At 38.6% G+C, this 15,997-nt stretch overlaps 1 protein-coding gene across 6 annotated transcripts in view; it reads right to left on the reverse strand.

The window, feature by feature from the left end:
* TMC1 (transmembrane channel like 1) overlaps nt 1-15,997 on the reverse strand; it is a 385,069-nt gene that overhangs the window by 36,305 nt on the left and 332,767 nt on the right. For all 6 annotated transcript variants that reach the window (XM_027105688.1, XM_027105687.1, XM_027105692.1 and 3 more), the window contains 5 exons: nt 10,154-10,296; nt 5,582-5,726; nt 4,769-4,963; nt 2,379-2,558; nt 2,092-2,253 (listed from right to left, as the gene is read on the reverse strand). In XM_027105688.1, coding sequence (XP_026961489.1) covers nt 2,092-2,253; nt 2,379-2,558; nt 4,769-4,963; nt 5,582-5,726; nt 10,154-10,296 — 825 coding nt within the window. The remainder of the gene's footprint in view (nt 1-2,091; nt 2,254-2,378; nt 2,559-4,768; nt 4,964-5,581; nt 5,727-10,153; nt 10,297-15,997) is intronic.

Genomic DNA, 15,997 nt, shown 5'->3' on the forward strand with positions numbered 1-15,997 from the left:
CATAAGAGAATATCTCAAACTCTCTGAGTTTGTGAAAACTACACTTTATATTTTTTCACTTCTCTCAACTCTTGCTGAAGATTTAGGGAGCCGCCTAGATGTGATAAAACAGACTTGTGTTAAGTGCCGTGACCAGATTTTGCTTCAGGTGTTTTAAAACATGGAAGCCCATATACTCCTGTGTATTCACTTCCTATTGCTGCTGTAAGAAATTACCACAAAATTAGTGGCTTAAAACAACATAAACATAAACTGTTCTGGAGTTCAGAAGCCTAAAATCAAGGTGCAGGCCTCAGGGCGAAATCTGTGCCCTTGCCTTTTCCAGCTTCCAGAGGCCACCTGCATTCCTTGGCTTGTGGACCCCTTCCCCCACCTTTAAAGTGCATCTCTCCAACCTCTGGTTCCACTGTCACAGCCAGTTTTTCTGACTGACTCTTGTCTCCCATTTATAAGCATGTGTGATTTTGTTAGGCTTACCGCATAATCCAAGATATTTTTCCTATCCCCAGATCTTTAACTTAATCACATTGGTAAAGTCCATTTTACTATGTAAGGTAACATATTCACAGTTTCCAGGGATTAGAACATGGACGTTTTTGAGGGGTTATTATTCTGTCTACCACATCATGTATCACGAGCATCTCTCTACCAACTGCAGGCAGGTTTCATTTCATTTATTATTGCATACATAGTATGTTCCTGTAAATGTGTATGAAATGTGCATGTCTGAAAATCAAGTATTTAATAACATGTAACTGGAAAGGGAAGGGTTTATCTGGTCCCTAAAAGCCTAAAAAATAAAATAGAATCCTTACTTATATCATACATTTTGGACTTGGTCTTCAGTGATGTCTGTCTAGCATTATATACATTTTCCTTACTTTTTTCCCACAATTGAAATCACAGATGAGTGGCTTAAGTCAGATGAGTATCTGAAGCTGAGGACATCTAATGATATCTGTATTTGTTTAAATTAGCTTCATAAGACTAATGCTAACTTTCAATTTTCCATTTATCTTACAAAAAAATAAGTACACAGTAAAAAATTATTTCAAATAATTTCCCAAAGACCACATTACTGCTGAAACTGAACTGTTGTCTGACAGACAGAAGCACTATGACATATTTTAAAATGTCTGTCCATCAAGGATGAACCAAAGTCCAAAATCAGTTTAGGAAGTGCACATGAGGAATGTCAATTCTAATGAGATAAAATTAAAGGTTTTTCAAAATATAAATTGGATTTGTATAGAAATAAGAGACCTGAAGTAGGTTTTTTGTTTTTGTTTGGTTTGGTTTCCCTTTATTGAACAGAAAGCCATATGAAACATTATTTCTTTTATCTGCTAAAATACCACTAGTCTTGGACTGGGGTCATTTATACAGTCATCTGAAAACAACAAACCTAAAATAGTATTTCCTTTCATGCTTAAGGGGCAATTATTTGACAAAAATTAACATTATTGAAATGAGTATTAGTGTATGCTCCCAAAAGAATCTTTTCTTTTTTTTATGGAAAAAAGGTAACACTGGGGCTTCCCTGGTGGTGCAGTGGTTGAGAGTCTGCCTGCCGATGCAGGGGACATGGGTTCGTGCCCCAGTCTGGGAGGATCCCACATGTGGCAGAATGGCTGGGCCCGTGAGCCATGGCTGCTGAGCCTGCGTGTCCGGAGCCTGTGCTCCGCAACGGGAGAGGCCACAACAGTGAGAGGCCCGCGTACTGCAAAAAAAAAAAAAAAGGTAACACTAACTAGAGTTCCACTTAAATATTTACTTGGGTTGTATCTAAATCTGGGTGTTTTATTATAACACAGATAGATAGTAAACATTTCCTCAGACCATTTTAAAATATCCTTCCTTCACATGCAACTGTAAAAGGGGTGTAAAGGTACTACTTACCTGAATGGATGCATGTGAGGACTATAAGAGATAATATATGTGAAATTCACAGCCAGCATATGGTGAACAGTCAATAAGTCTCAGCTATTTTCATTAATAAGCAATAAAAAACAGGCCACGCTTATGGAAGAAATAGTGACCCTGCTCTTTTTTAATCCATTAACCGTTATGCACTTCTGTTTGTGACATTACCTGCCCCACCATTGTTTCCCAGCAGGGTCCTCGAGGTACATCTGCAGGGTGCACAAAAAAGGGTGGCCCAGTGGTATTTCCAGTGAGTGATGCATTGTAGGCCTTGATCATGTTGGCTTCCCATAGGGTAATATTGGCCTTTACTAGCTTCTCCTCTTCAATCTAGAAAGCAGAGGAATGGAAACAAAAATGAAGACAACAGAGATTTCAAAGGCATTTCTGGCAATCTTGAGATTGGGAATCTAACAATATGCTGATGGCAAGGACAATCCAGACACAAGATTTACCTTGTTGTTAATCTCATCCATCAAGGCAAGAATAAATACATACAAGTTGCCTAAAAGAAGAGCAAAAATGCGTCCCAGGAGCCATTTCAGAGCGATGAGGGGATGGTAGTCTTCCAATTCAGCAAATAAGTCAAACAATGTTGGACAGAACATCCCCAGGAGGGACATGACCATGTTCATCTACAAGAAGACACAAGGGGTGAACCAAGTTAACGGTGTTTAAAAATTATTGCTTTCCTCCGAATTTGCAAGATTCCAGCTAGATTCCTTTGATATTTTATAAGACTAAAATTATTTCATGCATTTTTAAAATTTGATCTTATTAAAACAACAGAGACAATATTCAACTCATATATTCAAGATGTACATGTGTGTGAGCTTGTGGACGTGCCAGTAATAATAGTGTTTCCTAGTATAATGAGGGATGCGATTTACATTACTTTCTATGCAGAGAACATTTACTGTTATACATGGTAACTGATTCTGCACTTCACAACAAGATTTCCAAAGGAAATGGAAAATGATCTGCTTGAGGAATGAGGTCCAAATTGGAAATACTAATTTGGCAATCATCAGCACATGGGCTAGTTTAATCAGTTAGAATGGATGAATTCCTTGAGATGGGCCCAGGACTAAATACTGAGTTTGTGGGAATGCAAACTATAAGGGGCAAAAAAAAAAAAAGGTTCCAGGTGACTCTGGCAATGTCTTTACCTGAATACCTGGCTCAAACTGTCACTGTTTAACATTTCCCATTTCCCCCTGGTAGACTCCATGTTCTGAATGATTAGAACTACCAAACTATATTGAGAAAATAATTATCAATATGTTTTTCCCTTTTGACTAAGAACATTGTATAAGTATGACCAGCAGGAGCTAAAAGTCAGCATGACATAATATAAAATCAGCATGATACAATTTCAGCCTAAAGTAAAAACTTGGCAGAGCTATGCAATCTCATATAAGGTAAATTTAAATTCTGTTTCATCAAATTTGTAAAGTTTTTCATGAATCCCCATTATTACCTTTGTTGGCCCCTAGGAATCAGGGGTCCCCTAAGATGGATATTAAACATGTACTTACAAAGAGTGACCCTTTTGATGATAATCAATTATCCCTCCTTTTCTGTGGTTTATTAATACAAAAATATGATCAGTACGAACCATGGACCAAAGTGGCATGATAATTTTGCCTATAAATGCTATCATAACTGCAAGGATAATTTTGAAAGCAAACTTAGTAATGCTTTGAGGTTCCCCTTTGTTTTAAATAAGTAAAATAACTCCACCTAATGACTCTCTGTTTTACAGGCTTCCAAGAAATGTCTATGCCATCATAGGCTCTTAAATATATGGTCTCCCATCTTCAGTGTTACTGCTTCTGAAATATCTAGAAAGTTTTTGTTTGGAGCCTTTTGTTGTAGGTAGGTTATACCATTTTCTGTGCAAGATTCTTCTAGGAAATTCTATGCTTATGAAGACTTTCATAATCTGTTTGGTCTACAAGACTCTGCAGAAGTTTCAGTGTGGGAAATCTACACTTCCCACCGCCTAAATCTCCACACACTGAAAAGGCCCAAGTTCAAAATGATGCCACATTGTATTCTAGAACATTTTATGAAAGGGAACAGACCCAAGAAACAACACATGACCAGTGATTTCCTGATTCTAAATATCTACCTCTGACCTCTTTTCTTGGACCTGCTAAATGGGCAGATACCCTGAAGACAAATCGCAATCATAATATTTAATTCCTTTCAGAGAGCTGCCCTTCCTCATTTGAATAGCATTTGGAGGGGGAGATAATAGGGTAAGGAGAGGAGGTGAAACAGTTAGGCTGCTAGTGAAAAACAGAGAGAGGCCCAGTCCTGCCCAAAGTGGGGGAGGCAATCTGAATGTTTCCAGTGAAATAAACATAAGAACCCAGGGCTTTATCATTGCTGCTTCAAAGAATTCAGGGGACAATTGGATCTTTCAAAGATAGATGCAGGACCTGCAGAGAAAGCAACATAGTGTCATGGAGAGTGCTGAGCTTGAAATCAAGATTCCTAAATTTTAACTCTCATTGTTCTCCATGGTTCTGAGACCATGAACACATCACCTAATCTGAGATTCATTATCTCTGTCTATAAAACGTACTGGTTGGAATATGTGCTCTAATCTCTCTTCCAACTCTACCTTTCCCTAATGTCACAAAGTGAAAAACAGACAGTAGACAGATTTGGAAGTAAGGCTGGAATAGGGACACGTGTGCCGAGGTTGGTTCACTCTCAGGTCAGGATGACAGAGATAGGTAAAGAGCGGCCATATTTCATATCCCAACATTGAAGCACAACCCACAAAATCTCAAATATCAGATTCTAAGCACATAAAAAGCATGCAGAGACGAACTTCATTTTTTTCCCACCACCCAAGGGTGTCAGGATCTTGCTGCGCAAATTCCTGGGATCGCTTCACAGCCCAAAAGATGAGGTATCCACTCCCGCCAAGTGTTAGAAACACGAAGAAGTTAGCAAGAAACCTCAGGAATCTGATCAAGTGGACGTTTTCTTCTGCTTGGGCTGCTCTTTCTTCTATTATAGCTTCCTGTACCCAGGCAAAACAGAAAGAAAAAAGAAATATCTGAGCTACAAAAAGTATCATGAACTCAGGAATTATTTCTGCAAACATCAGAAAGTGAGGAATGAAAATGTAAACTGAATCTGGGATTCCACAAACCAGGTGAATATTGCCAGCAAGTGAGAAAAAGTAAGACAGAGAAGGAAGAATTCTTACAAACAAACTCTGGTTGAGTTAATATTTACTAAGATAGTCTTCATTCTAAAGTCTCTTCTAGTACAGTTTTTTAAAACAACTACAAAATAATACTTTAGAGTCATTTAAAATATTGGGCTAATGTATTCCTGTAAATAATTAGCGAGCATTGTTCTATTATTTAAAATATCTGATTCTGATTACTAATGGTTGGCTGTTTCAAGCCAATGGCATTGTTTTATTACCAAATTTAGAGAGAAGTAATGCTGTCATGGGTCATCAATCATTTTCCAGTCATAATCAGAACCCTGCCCAGATCCTGGTAGGAAGAAATGATGAGTTAATCTTTCTTTTAATTGTCAAGATACTTTGCTACCTAGACCATTTGGAATGGCTCCAATTTTACTCTTAGAAATACCAAGAAAAGGCTCTTGAAGTTGGTGTTTTTACCTTAAAGTTCATTGTGATAGAATTGAATTTGTTGTCTGCTGTTTCAGGATTGCCAATCAGGTAGTCCCAGCTGGTGAACACCTTCCAGCTGAAGTTGAAGCTGTTGTCGTCACCACCTCCATCATCACCAATATTTTTGGTCATCCTATACAAACAGGAAGTTTAATCCAGCAGCCAGAATACAAGCAGAAAGGGAGAGGTTAGGGAATAGCAAAACATCATAATTATAAGGAAATTGGAGAAGCAATATCTAAAAGACATATACTTTCAAACAAGTTTGTTCTAATAACTAGAAAATAAAAGTTTATTAAAAAAATATTTTTTTGTTTTAATTTTTTAAGCTGTTCATTTTCCAGGCCTTCAAGATTAAAAGACTACTAACCATTGATGATTTTAACAATTAAACAGGTTATATAAAATTACGTATTTTTTATTTGTTTTCCTAAACTGTTTTCCTAGGGTCATATACGAGGCTCTGAAACTTCTGTGGGATAAGGATCTCTTTAGAAATCCGGTGAAAACCACCAGTCCCCTCATCAGGAAAAACATATGTATAGACTCTTAAACTGTTGTACACAATTTTAGCTGGTTTCCAGACCCTGTGAAGCCTAGGGATGGATTAACCCAGGTCAGATCAGGAAACTCCTTCACAGATTCCAATTCCCCTTAGAATCTCCTTCCAAAGAGTGATTACACTGAATGCATGGAATTTTTCCATACTTGACAACTCTTGACCAAAAATCAAGATTTTTATACAACTTAATAGCAAGTGGTTACATATATTCTAATCAGTGATGTTTCAATTTTTTTTTGCTTGGACAGTTTAAAGTACATTTACTTACTTCAGTGGCTAAGGATCTATATTCCACTTACTCCACTTCCTTTTTTTCCCCTACCACTATAAAGTGCAAAATTAAAATATTATATGATATATATTATAAAATGGTCCCATAAGGTTTTAGTTTTTTAAATATTGCAGTGATATGGACCTGAAAAAAGAAAGGAGTACAATGACATAAAGCTGACAATGTAGTTTGGCAGGTATCTCTAAGGTCATCTAAATTCCCCCACTGTTTAGTCCTATTCCTTACAGAGGTTTTTATATTTCAGATGGGCTAATGTGTTTGAACAATAACCAAAAATAATTATTCCTTACATCAATCTACCACTTTACCCTTTGCAAATGGTATTGATGTGTATTATCATATTTGTCCTTCTCAAAAACTTAACAAGAGGTCACAGTAGTTAATATTATTCTCTTTTTACAGTTGGGGAAGCTGAAGGATAAAATTATCAAGTGATTTGCTGGCCATTATACAGAAGTAAACCACAGGGGTGGGTCAAGGGCTTAGGTTTTCTGACTTCATTCTGGTACCCAAGCTAGGACACCATGAAATATGTTGAACCATACAAAGTGCCTTTTTGTAGGTCAAAAAGGGTTGAAATCAAACATTTCCAATGGATTAACCTAGGGAGAAAATGATTTTTTTGATTAAGATGCCATCACCCCTTTTTGCACTGTCACTGAGCCAAGGGCAGGGCCTCAAGTAAAACTGACCACTTGACAGATAAGTCTTGAATGGAGCTCTATCACAGGCAAGATTCTGTAGCTGTAGACAGCCTTCCAGAGAAGGGAGCTCTAGCCGGACAAGCAAACAGGGAACATCTAGCATGTGGGAATTGACAAGAAAGGGAGTGAAATACTAAAAGGGAGTGACAAGAAAGGGAGGAAGGATATTGAAGACAACCTCTGCTAACAACACATTTTTACTAAGAGATGGCCCTGATAGCTATAAAATATTTCACGTACAGCTCCATTCCTTGTCTGTAGAGAAAAAAAGTGTACATACTTAAACAAAAATTCCTCCTTTTTCAAGGGGGTTATAGTTTTGAACAACTATATCTTTGAGAAGCTACCTCAACATACAATTTGCAAGGAATGATGGAAGTTTTGCTTTGCCAGGGACTAAGTAGGTTTCCAGGGCACAAGATTCAATGCTAAAGCCAGGAGAGTCCTGGGTCAACAAAGTTAGTCACCCTATCTTAAAATCGAAAAGTGCTTTCTTGGATATCTAATTTGCCTTCCAATTTCCCTATTTATTAATCAAATATAGATATTTGCTTCCCTTTTATGGATGAGGATGCTGAAGACAAAGAATATGGGCAAGAGGGCAAAGTCCACCAGTTGCCTAGTTGATGTCAGTATTCAGTTTTAGTTTCCCTTTATTTGAGTCATGTATCCCATAAAGCCACTCACGTTTATTCCAAGAATGTATTTGTTTGGGGCCAGTGGTGGGGGAAAGAGATGATATAGGATTCTGAACAATCATTTATATCTCATCAGTTGTTCTACCAAGCCTTGCCCCCAGGGTTAGGAGTGGGGTAGGAGTCATAAATTGCTTTGGAATTGTCTTGCCATATAGGCCAGTGAACTTAAACTACTTGCCAATCTGGTAATGAACAACCAAAGGTCCCCTGCTGGAGGGAGGGACCAAAATCAGGCTGGTTTGGGTGGCATAACATGGATGACTTTGAGGGGGAAAATGTAGAATTTGTGCCCTACAGCTATCCTAAATGGCATCTTTGAGCTAATAGGAAAAGCTGCCATTTCCTGCAGAGCTGCACTAGCTAATAAGTTCGCCACTAGCAATATGTGGTTACTGAGCACTTGAAATGCAACTAGTGTGAAACATACATAAAATTTCAAAGACTTTGTACCAAAAAAGACAGAGAATATCTCAATAATAATTTTAGATTGATTATATGTTGAAGGAATACTTTCGATATATTGAGTTAAATAAAATATATTATTAAAATATATTCCACCTATGTATTTGTTTAATATAGTTACTAGAATATTTTAAATTATATGTACCTTGTCTTATAGTTCTTTGCATAATGCTGTTCTAGATGCTTTACACTCATCTGCCAGAAAATTATTATAATAAATGTGCAAATCTATTAATGTATAACTACATAACCATATGTGACTACCCTACTGCTGGGGTTATCATATGACCTCAATTCCTACCATGTTGGCTTTGTTTGGTTTTTCAATAAGCCTATGAATTATAATCCTAATAAAACAGTTAACATTTGTCAATCACCGTATGCCAACTATGTTCTAAGTGTTTGCATGTACTGACTCATTTTGTCCTCATAGCCATCCTAACATCAAGGTGTCATTACACCTCTACTAGAAATGGGAAAATAGAGCAGTTGAACAATTTGTCAAAGTTCTTTTAGAATGGGCTAGAGCTGGTATTTGATTCCATGAAGAACGGCTCAAGAGCCCACTAGGGTATGTAGCCTCTGCACAGTCACTAAAAGAAGCTGAGGACTTGGACATCCATAGACATGCTTTCTTCAGTGACTATGGAGACTAAAGGACCAATATGGAAATGATACTCACAAGGCCTCTGTAATGTAACTGTACCCTTGACTTTAGTCCTGCCAAATCAAAATGGCCAAAAGACTAGAAATATCTTAGAGTTTTTGGAATGTGGTAGTACTTGATCAGGTAGACAGATACTTTACATACTTAGGGTCTCTGGTTACACTTGGACAACTAGATAAAGAATTTGGATATGGGATCTCCATTAAGGCCTTTTTCAAGTCCTGAAAGGGCTTAAAAACTAAGCATAATAGTTTTCTCCAGAGGAACCAATAAGTTTGGCAGGGACAGGACACAAAGCATGCCAAAGACTGTTCCAGAAAGCTCCTGCTCAAGAGGACTTGGACCCTCAGGTAGAGGTCCTTCCCTGCAATGAAGCAAAAGGCCAATTTACCTTGTGCATAGTTAAATAAAAGGGTGAAGACTTTAACTGAGATGTTTCAACACCTGCTAAACTGGTTCAGAAAATTAGCTAAAGGATGGATTATTCATATTATTTATAGCCCTAAATGACTGTGCTAGATTTCTGCAGTGTCTTCAAGTGAGGTTTTAAAAATATATTTCAGACAGGGAGAAAAAATGAGCTGCAGTTTCATCAGTTCCCCAATGAAATTCTTTTCCATGCTCTAATAAATCCTCTTCAAAAATAAAACATGACTATATAGTTGATCATGACGGTCTCGTTGAGGGCCATTCGTTTTTGCTGTCTTACACAGCTGAAATTTTTTGGATGAGTGATTATTCTGGGTTTGTTTGTTTGTTTGTTTTAATGAACAGAGAACAACAGATTCTGTCTATTGAGCTGATTCTGCAACTCACAAACCTCTCTGTATGCAAAAAGAGGGGTCAGCAGCTGTTTCCCTGTCTTGTTTGAAACATTGATTCACACCTTAAAGTACAAAAAAGCACAATTTTAAAATATGCTTAACCACAGGATAGGCATGCAACCATCACTGTGACCCAGTGAGATGATCAAAGTCCTGCACTTGTGTTCAACCCTTTTGTTTGGGAGATGTAATAGTCTAACATTAGTGTAGGTATTAAAACCACATTTTATCTCTTAAATACTCTGCATTCTCTAGACATGAAACGGAAAAAAAAAATCCAATTCTCAAGTTAATTTTTCCATTTGATTCCAGAAATCAGTGCTTGCTTCCCAAGAGACCAATGAAACTTACTCTTTAAGGACAACCAGAAAGCTGTATCCAATGCACATGATCCCCACCAGAAAATAGGATAGCGGCAGTCTGAAATTCATCCATCCAATTGTTCGTTTATTGTCGTAATAGCCATAAAAGAGGACGGAATATTGAGCCAATCCCTAAAATCCAACAACAAAGTCACTTAACAGATGCTGTGAAGAGCAACTCAAAGAAAAAAGATCGACTTCTAAGAGGAATAACAAAATGACATTAATTTTCAAACTTGGGAGATGGCTCTGATGTGAGCCCTATTGTTTTGCTTCATGGAGTGACTGTTTCAGCTTCCACATTGATTGACAGTCTCTTGGTTTACTTGAAATTCAGGGACTTCTAAATAGGCCAAATTTTTAACCAACTATAGGCTTGCTCAGCTGTGGAGCCATTACCGTGAAATGCCCACTGATTGAAACATCAAAACACACTTCATGGTGTCATTAAATTTACAATTTTAAGAGCCTGCTTAATATTGGGGGGGAGGATCTGAAATGTGCTTCCTCAAAGTGTCATGGCAGGTTTCCACTTCCAGTCACCTGAGCCACAGTTAGATTGGTTCTTCATAAGCCACAGAGGCCACATCTCAGCTCACACTTAGCAAAAACAAGGAGCAGGTGAGATGACATTGGAACCAATATGCACAACCTTCCATTCATCAAGACTATTATCCCCTAACAAGCATGTTTATTCATGAAATTACATGCTGTTTCCCAAAAATTATCTGCCAGGGTTGGAATCACCATCTTCCAAGGCCACCTGAGTAACTGCTCTCTATACACAGAACATGGCATATTTTGATGTTGCTTCCCTTATAATAGTCTTCATCTTCCTCTCCTTCTCTCATTCACTGTGTCCTTCACTGTTAGCTTGGCAGCACTGTTTCTGTATTACTATATATCCACTTCCCCAGCTTCTCTCTGATTTCATCTCTCTGACAATAACTTAAAACGACTATGCTTTGTGAAGTGAGAAGATAATTGCAGTAATATCAATCAATAAATTTTTTTGAGCCGGTAGCATGTGCTGAACACCTTACTTCTTCTTACAGAATCCTCACAAGAACCCTCTTGAAGCGGCTGCCGTTAGGGGCAATCGTTTTCCTCTACACTTGTTACTTGCCATGTAGAGAAAAACTGTAACTGTAAAACTCCCAGCCCCTCTCCACTGCCTCATACTAACCCCAGGGAGGAGAGACTCATCTGACAGTAGAGCATGGGTGAGGAATGGGGATGATGTGGGGCACCACTCTTCCTCCTCCTTTGAGATCCCATGCTGTGCTCTGCCCCTGTGAGGGGCATCCTGTCCTGGTCTAGGACTGCTGGGTAGGAAGGTCTGCCTCTGAAGCCCGCTTGCCCATAAAAAGATGCCATATTCTTTAATATCAGTGTTAAAAATAATAAAGATGCCATGCTGACCTCCGTCTGTCTAACCCTTTGTCTTATTTCTGGTTAGCTCACAACCTGGGTCGACAAGGTAGGGGGTGTTATTTACCATCACTTCCCCACCTGAAAAAGACTCAATAGCTCTACACCTATTTTACAGATGAAGAAACTGAGCTTTAAAGAAGTTAAGTAACTTGTCCATGTTCACATAGCTAGTACGTGACAGAGTCTGAACCTGAACAGGGTCTGTCTAATTCAAATCCATATGCTTAACCACTGTGCTATACTGCTTCTCCTATGCTTTCTTTGCCTACCAGGACTTGCATCATACTAATGCCGTATCTACCCAGCAAAACAAAGAAACAAGAAGTCCCTGGACCCCTGGATAGGTTCAGAGTGGGTGCCAGGACCTCCTGGAAAGGATCTAGACACCTCTTTTGAAAAGATTTCAAAGGGCCTCATCTTCACATACATAAACATTACAAACTGACTTCTTTTTCTAATTCATAATGACAGTATTGGGATTAAAAGCCACCTCCAAAATAACATGAAAGGAGAAAGTAGATATGTAACAAACATCTGGTGAGCTTGTTAGGTTAGCACAGTAGCTTCTGGGGCAGCTAACTCACCTGGTGTATGTGTCATTCAGCCTATGTTCAATGGCTGCACTCAATAAATATTAGATCACAACCAATGCGGGTAAGAGCCCTTTTTTTGGAATCCTGATTACTTCGCAAAGGTTTCTTCAGTTGGTCTATTTCTACATATGCAGTGAAGCATGTAAACAAAAGAGGAGGTACTGTTGAAGTGCACAATTTTTAAAAGCCTTATCCAATCCATCTCAGTAGCATATTGAGGGGTGGTTTTAAACACAATGAAAGGCTTAAAAGAGGTCTCCCCCTCCCCTTCCACCCTGTGGCCCACCACACGCCACACATCTTTCCTTTTCCCTTAAAACTCCAATAGCAGACATCTGGAAGTGACTAAAATAGCAACGACTCCTAGCCTAGCCAAGGTTCCATTCGGTTTCCATGTCAGCGCACATGGCTTTCCCTGTGGGAGCACTCTCCCATTCCAAAATCTGTGACAGAGAAACCACAGTCAGAGCCAAGTTTCAAATGAGCACAGAAAATTCCTGTCCAACTCTAGGTTCCATGCTTGCACACTGTCTACCAAGACTCTAATTTCTGTTTGAATGCTGCAGCTGGTCTAGTCCACAGAAATCAACACACATCTATGAGAATGCTTCGATGATGCAGTCGCTAGGAATCAACTCATGTATTTATTTATCTAACTAACTTTTATCGAGAACTTATTTGCCAAATACTATACACAGATGGAGTGGGAGACTGGATTACAGAGGCCCCTTGAAAAAGTTCTGCATGCAAATGTCCCCTTTATAAGTATGTGTCACCTGAAATTATATTAAAGTTCCACCCCTTTGGTGTTTCTCACTACAAATAAATACTCACTGTGAAAGACAACATTCTATCCCCATGATGGTAAATGAGTTTCATCAACCTTAGTAAGCCTTTTTAGTTTGTAGTAACTATCAGACCATTATTTTGAAAAAAAATCGTGAAGTCAGAACTAGTAGGAGAGGAAGCTATAACTTGTGAACTGTGACTGCTGAGGGTATGTGAAAGGGAAGTAGTACCACACTAGTAGGAGTATATTTCTACTTTTCTCTGAACTGTTATCAGTCATTTATACCTTAGTGTTAAAGAAAGCTTCAAGTGTGGATGAAAGATAGGGAATGACGTCATTTAAATTCTGATACGCTCGGGACATGGGAGAGAAGCAAGGAGTGAAATGGCTAACAACACCCAAAACAAACCTCGACCAACTTTATAAGAATAGCAGCCAGCCTGGCACTTATGTGGTACATGCTGAGATCCAGCCCCCGGCCACCCTCCTTCTCTCCAACCAGACTTGCCAAGTTCCATCTAATGCTTTGCTCGCCTCCGAGTTTCTTTTCCTTTTGCTCCAACCCAGATCTAGAGTTATAAAACTGATGTTATACGGTTCTAAGCTAGGAAGCATACACATTACAATGAAGCTGGGCTGAGCCTTCACAGATCCTCTCATTTTCAGTAGAGGGAATGAACTTCTACCTGTCTATGGGACCCTAGGCAGTGAACTCTGGCCTTCAAAAAGCTGTGAAGGAGACAGGTTTTTTTGGTGCCCATCCAGGCATAAAAGGCTCAGAGTGGTTGTCTAATATCACACAGGTAGTATGTGGTAGGATTCAAATCCAAGTCTGTCTAAATCCCATGACTGAGTTCTTTTCATTATGCCACACTGCCTTTTTAACCATGCTGGCTTCTGTAAAGAAAACTTCTGTTTGCCTTTTGTGCCATGATCCATAACTGACACCAATGGTGGGAATTCTAGATCATATGCCCAATACCCATTACACATCTCATTCCACTTGGATGTTCCACAAGAACCTTGAACTCAGTACATTTAAAAAATTCTCCCAGAGAAGCAAGAAGAACTACAATCCTGCAGCCTGTGGAACAAAAACCACATTCACAGAAAGACAGACAAGATGAAAAGGCAGAGGGCTATGGACCAGACGAAGGAACAAGACAAAACTCCAGAAAAACAACTAAATGAAATGGAGAGAGGCAATATTCCAGAAAAACAATTCAGAATAATGATAGTGAAGATGATCCAGGACCTCAGAAAAACAATGGAGGCAAAGATCAAGAAGATGCAAGAAATGTTTAGCAAAGACATGGAAGAATTAAAGAACAAACAAACAGAGATGAGCAATACAATAACTGAAATGAAAAATACACTAGAAGGAATCAATAGCAGAATAACTGAGGCAGAAGAATGGATAAGTGACCTGGAAGACAAAATCGTGGAATTCACTGCTGTGGAACAGAATAAAGAAAAAAGAAAGAAAAGAAATGAAGACAGCTTAAGAGACCTCTGGGACAACATTAAACACAACAACATTTGCATTATAGGGGTCCCAGAAGGAGAAGAGAGAGAGAAAGGACCCGAGAAAATATCTGAAGAGATTATAGTCAAAAACTTCCCTAACATGGGAAAGGAAATAGCCACCCAAGTCCAGGAAGCGCAGAGAGTCCCATACAGGACTCTAAACCCAAGGAGAAACATACCGAGACACATAACAATCAAACTGGCAATAATTAAAGACAAAGAAAAATTACTGAAAGCACCAAGGGAAAAATGACAACATACACGGGAACTCCCATAAGGTTAACAGCTGATTTCCCAGCAGAAACTCTACAAGCCAGAAGGGAGTGGCATGATATACTTAAAGTGATGAAACAGAAGAAACTACAACCAAGATTACTCTACCCAGGAAGGATCTCATTCAGATTTTATGGAGAAATCAAATGCTTAACAGACAGGAAAAGCTAAGAGAATTCAGCACCACCAAACCAGCTCTACAACAAATGCTAAAGGAACTTCTCTAAGTGGGAAACACAAGAGAAGAAAAGGACCTACAAAAACAAACCCAAAACAATTAAGAAAATGGTAATAACATACATATCAATAATTACCTTAAACGTCAATGGATTAAATGCTCCAACCAAAAGACACAGGCTTGCTGAATGGATACAAAAACAAGACCCATATATATGCTGTGTACAAGAGACCCACTTCAGACCTAGGGACACATACAGACTGAAAGTGAGGGGATGGAAAAAGATATTCCATGAAAATGGAAATTCAAAGAAAGCTGGAGTAGCAATACTCATATCAGATAAAATAGACTTTAAAATAAAGAATGTTACAAGAGACAAGGAAGGACACTACATAATGATCAAGGGATCAATCCAAGAAGAAGATATAACAATTATAAATATATATGCACCCAACATAGGAGCACCTCAAAACATAAGGTAACTGCTAACAGCTCTAAAAGAGGAATTCGACAGTAACACAATAATAGTGGGGGACTTTAACACCTCACTTACACCAATGGACAGATCATCCAAAAGGAAAATTAATAAGGAAACACAAGCTTTAAATGACACAATAGATGAGATAGATTTAATTGATATTTATAGGACATTCCATCCAAAAACAGAAACGATACTCACAAGGCCTCTGTAATGTAACTGTACCCTTGACTTTAGTCCTGCCAAATCAAAATGGCCAAAAGACTAGAAATACCTTAGAGTTTTTGGAATGTGGTAGTACTTGATCAGGTAGACAGATACTTTACATACTTAGGGTCTCTGGTTACACTTGGACAACTAGATAAAGAATTTGGATATGGGATCTCCATTAAGGCCTTTTTCAAGTCCTGAAAGGGCTTAAAAACTAAGCATAATAGTTTTCTCCGGAGGAACCAATAAGTTTGGCAGGGACAGGACATAAAGCATGCCAAAGACTGTTCCAGAAAGCTCCTGCTCAAGAGGACTTGGACCCTCAGGTAGGGTCCAAAAACAGCAGATTA

The sequence above is a fragment of the Aethalodelphis obliquidens genome, unplaced genomic scaffold (assembly GCF_003676395.1).
Source record: "Aethalodelphis obliquidens isolate GAN/ISIS:26980383/991018 unplaced genomic scaffold, ASM367639v1 scaffold7, whole genome shotgun sequence".
NCBI classification, from domain to species: domain Eukaryota; kingdom Metazoa; phylum Chordata; class Mammalia; order Artiodactyla; family Delphinidae; genus Aethalodelphis; species Aethalodelphis obliquidens.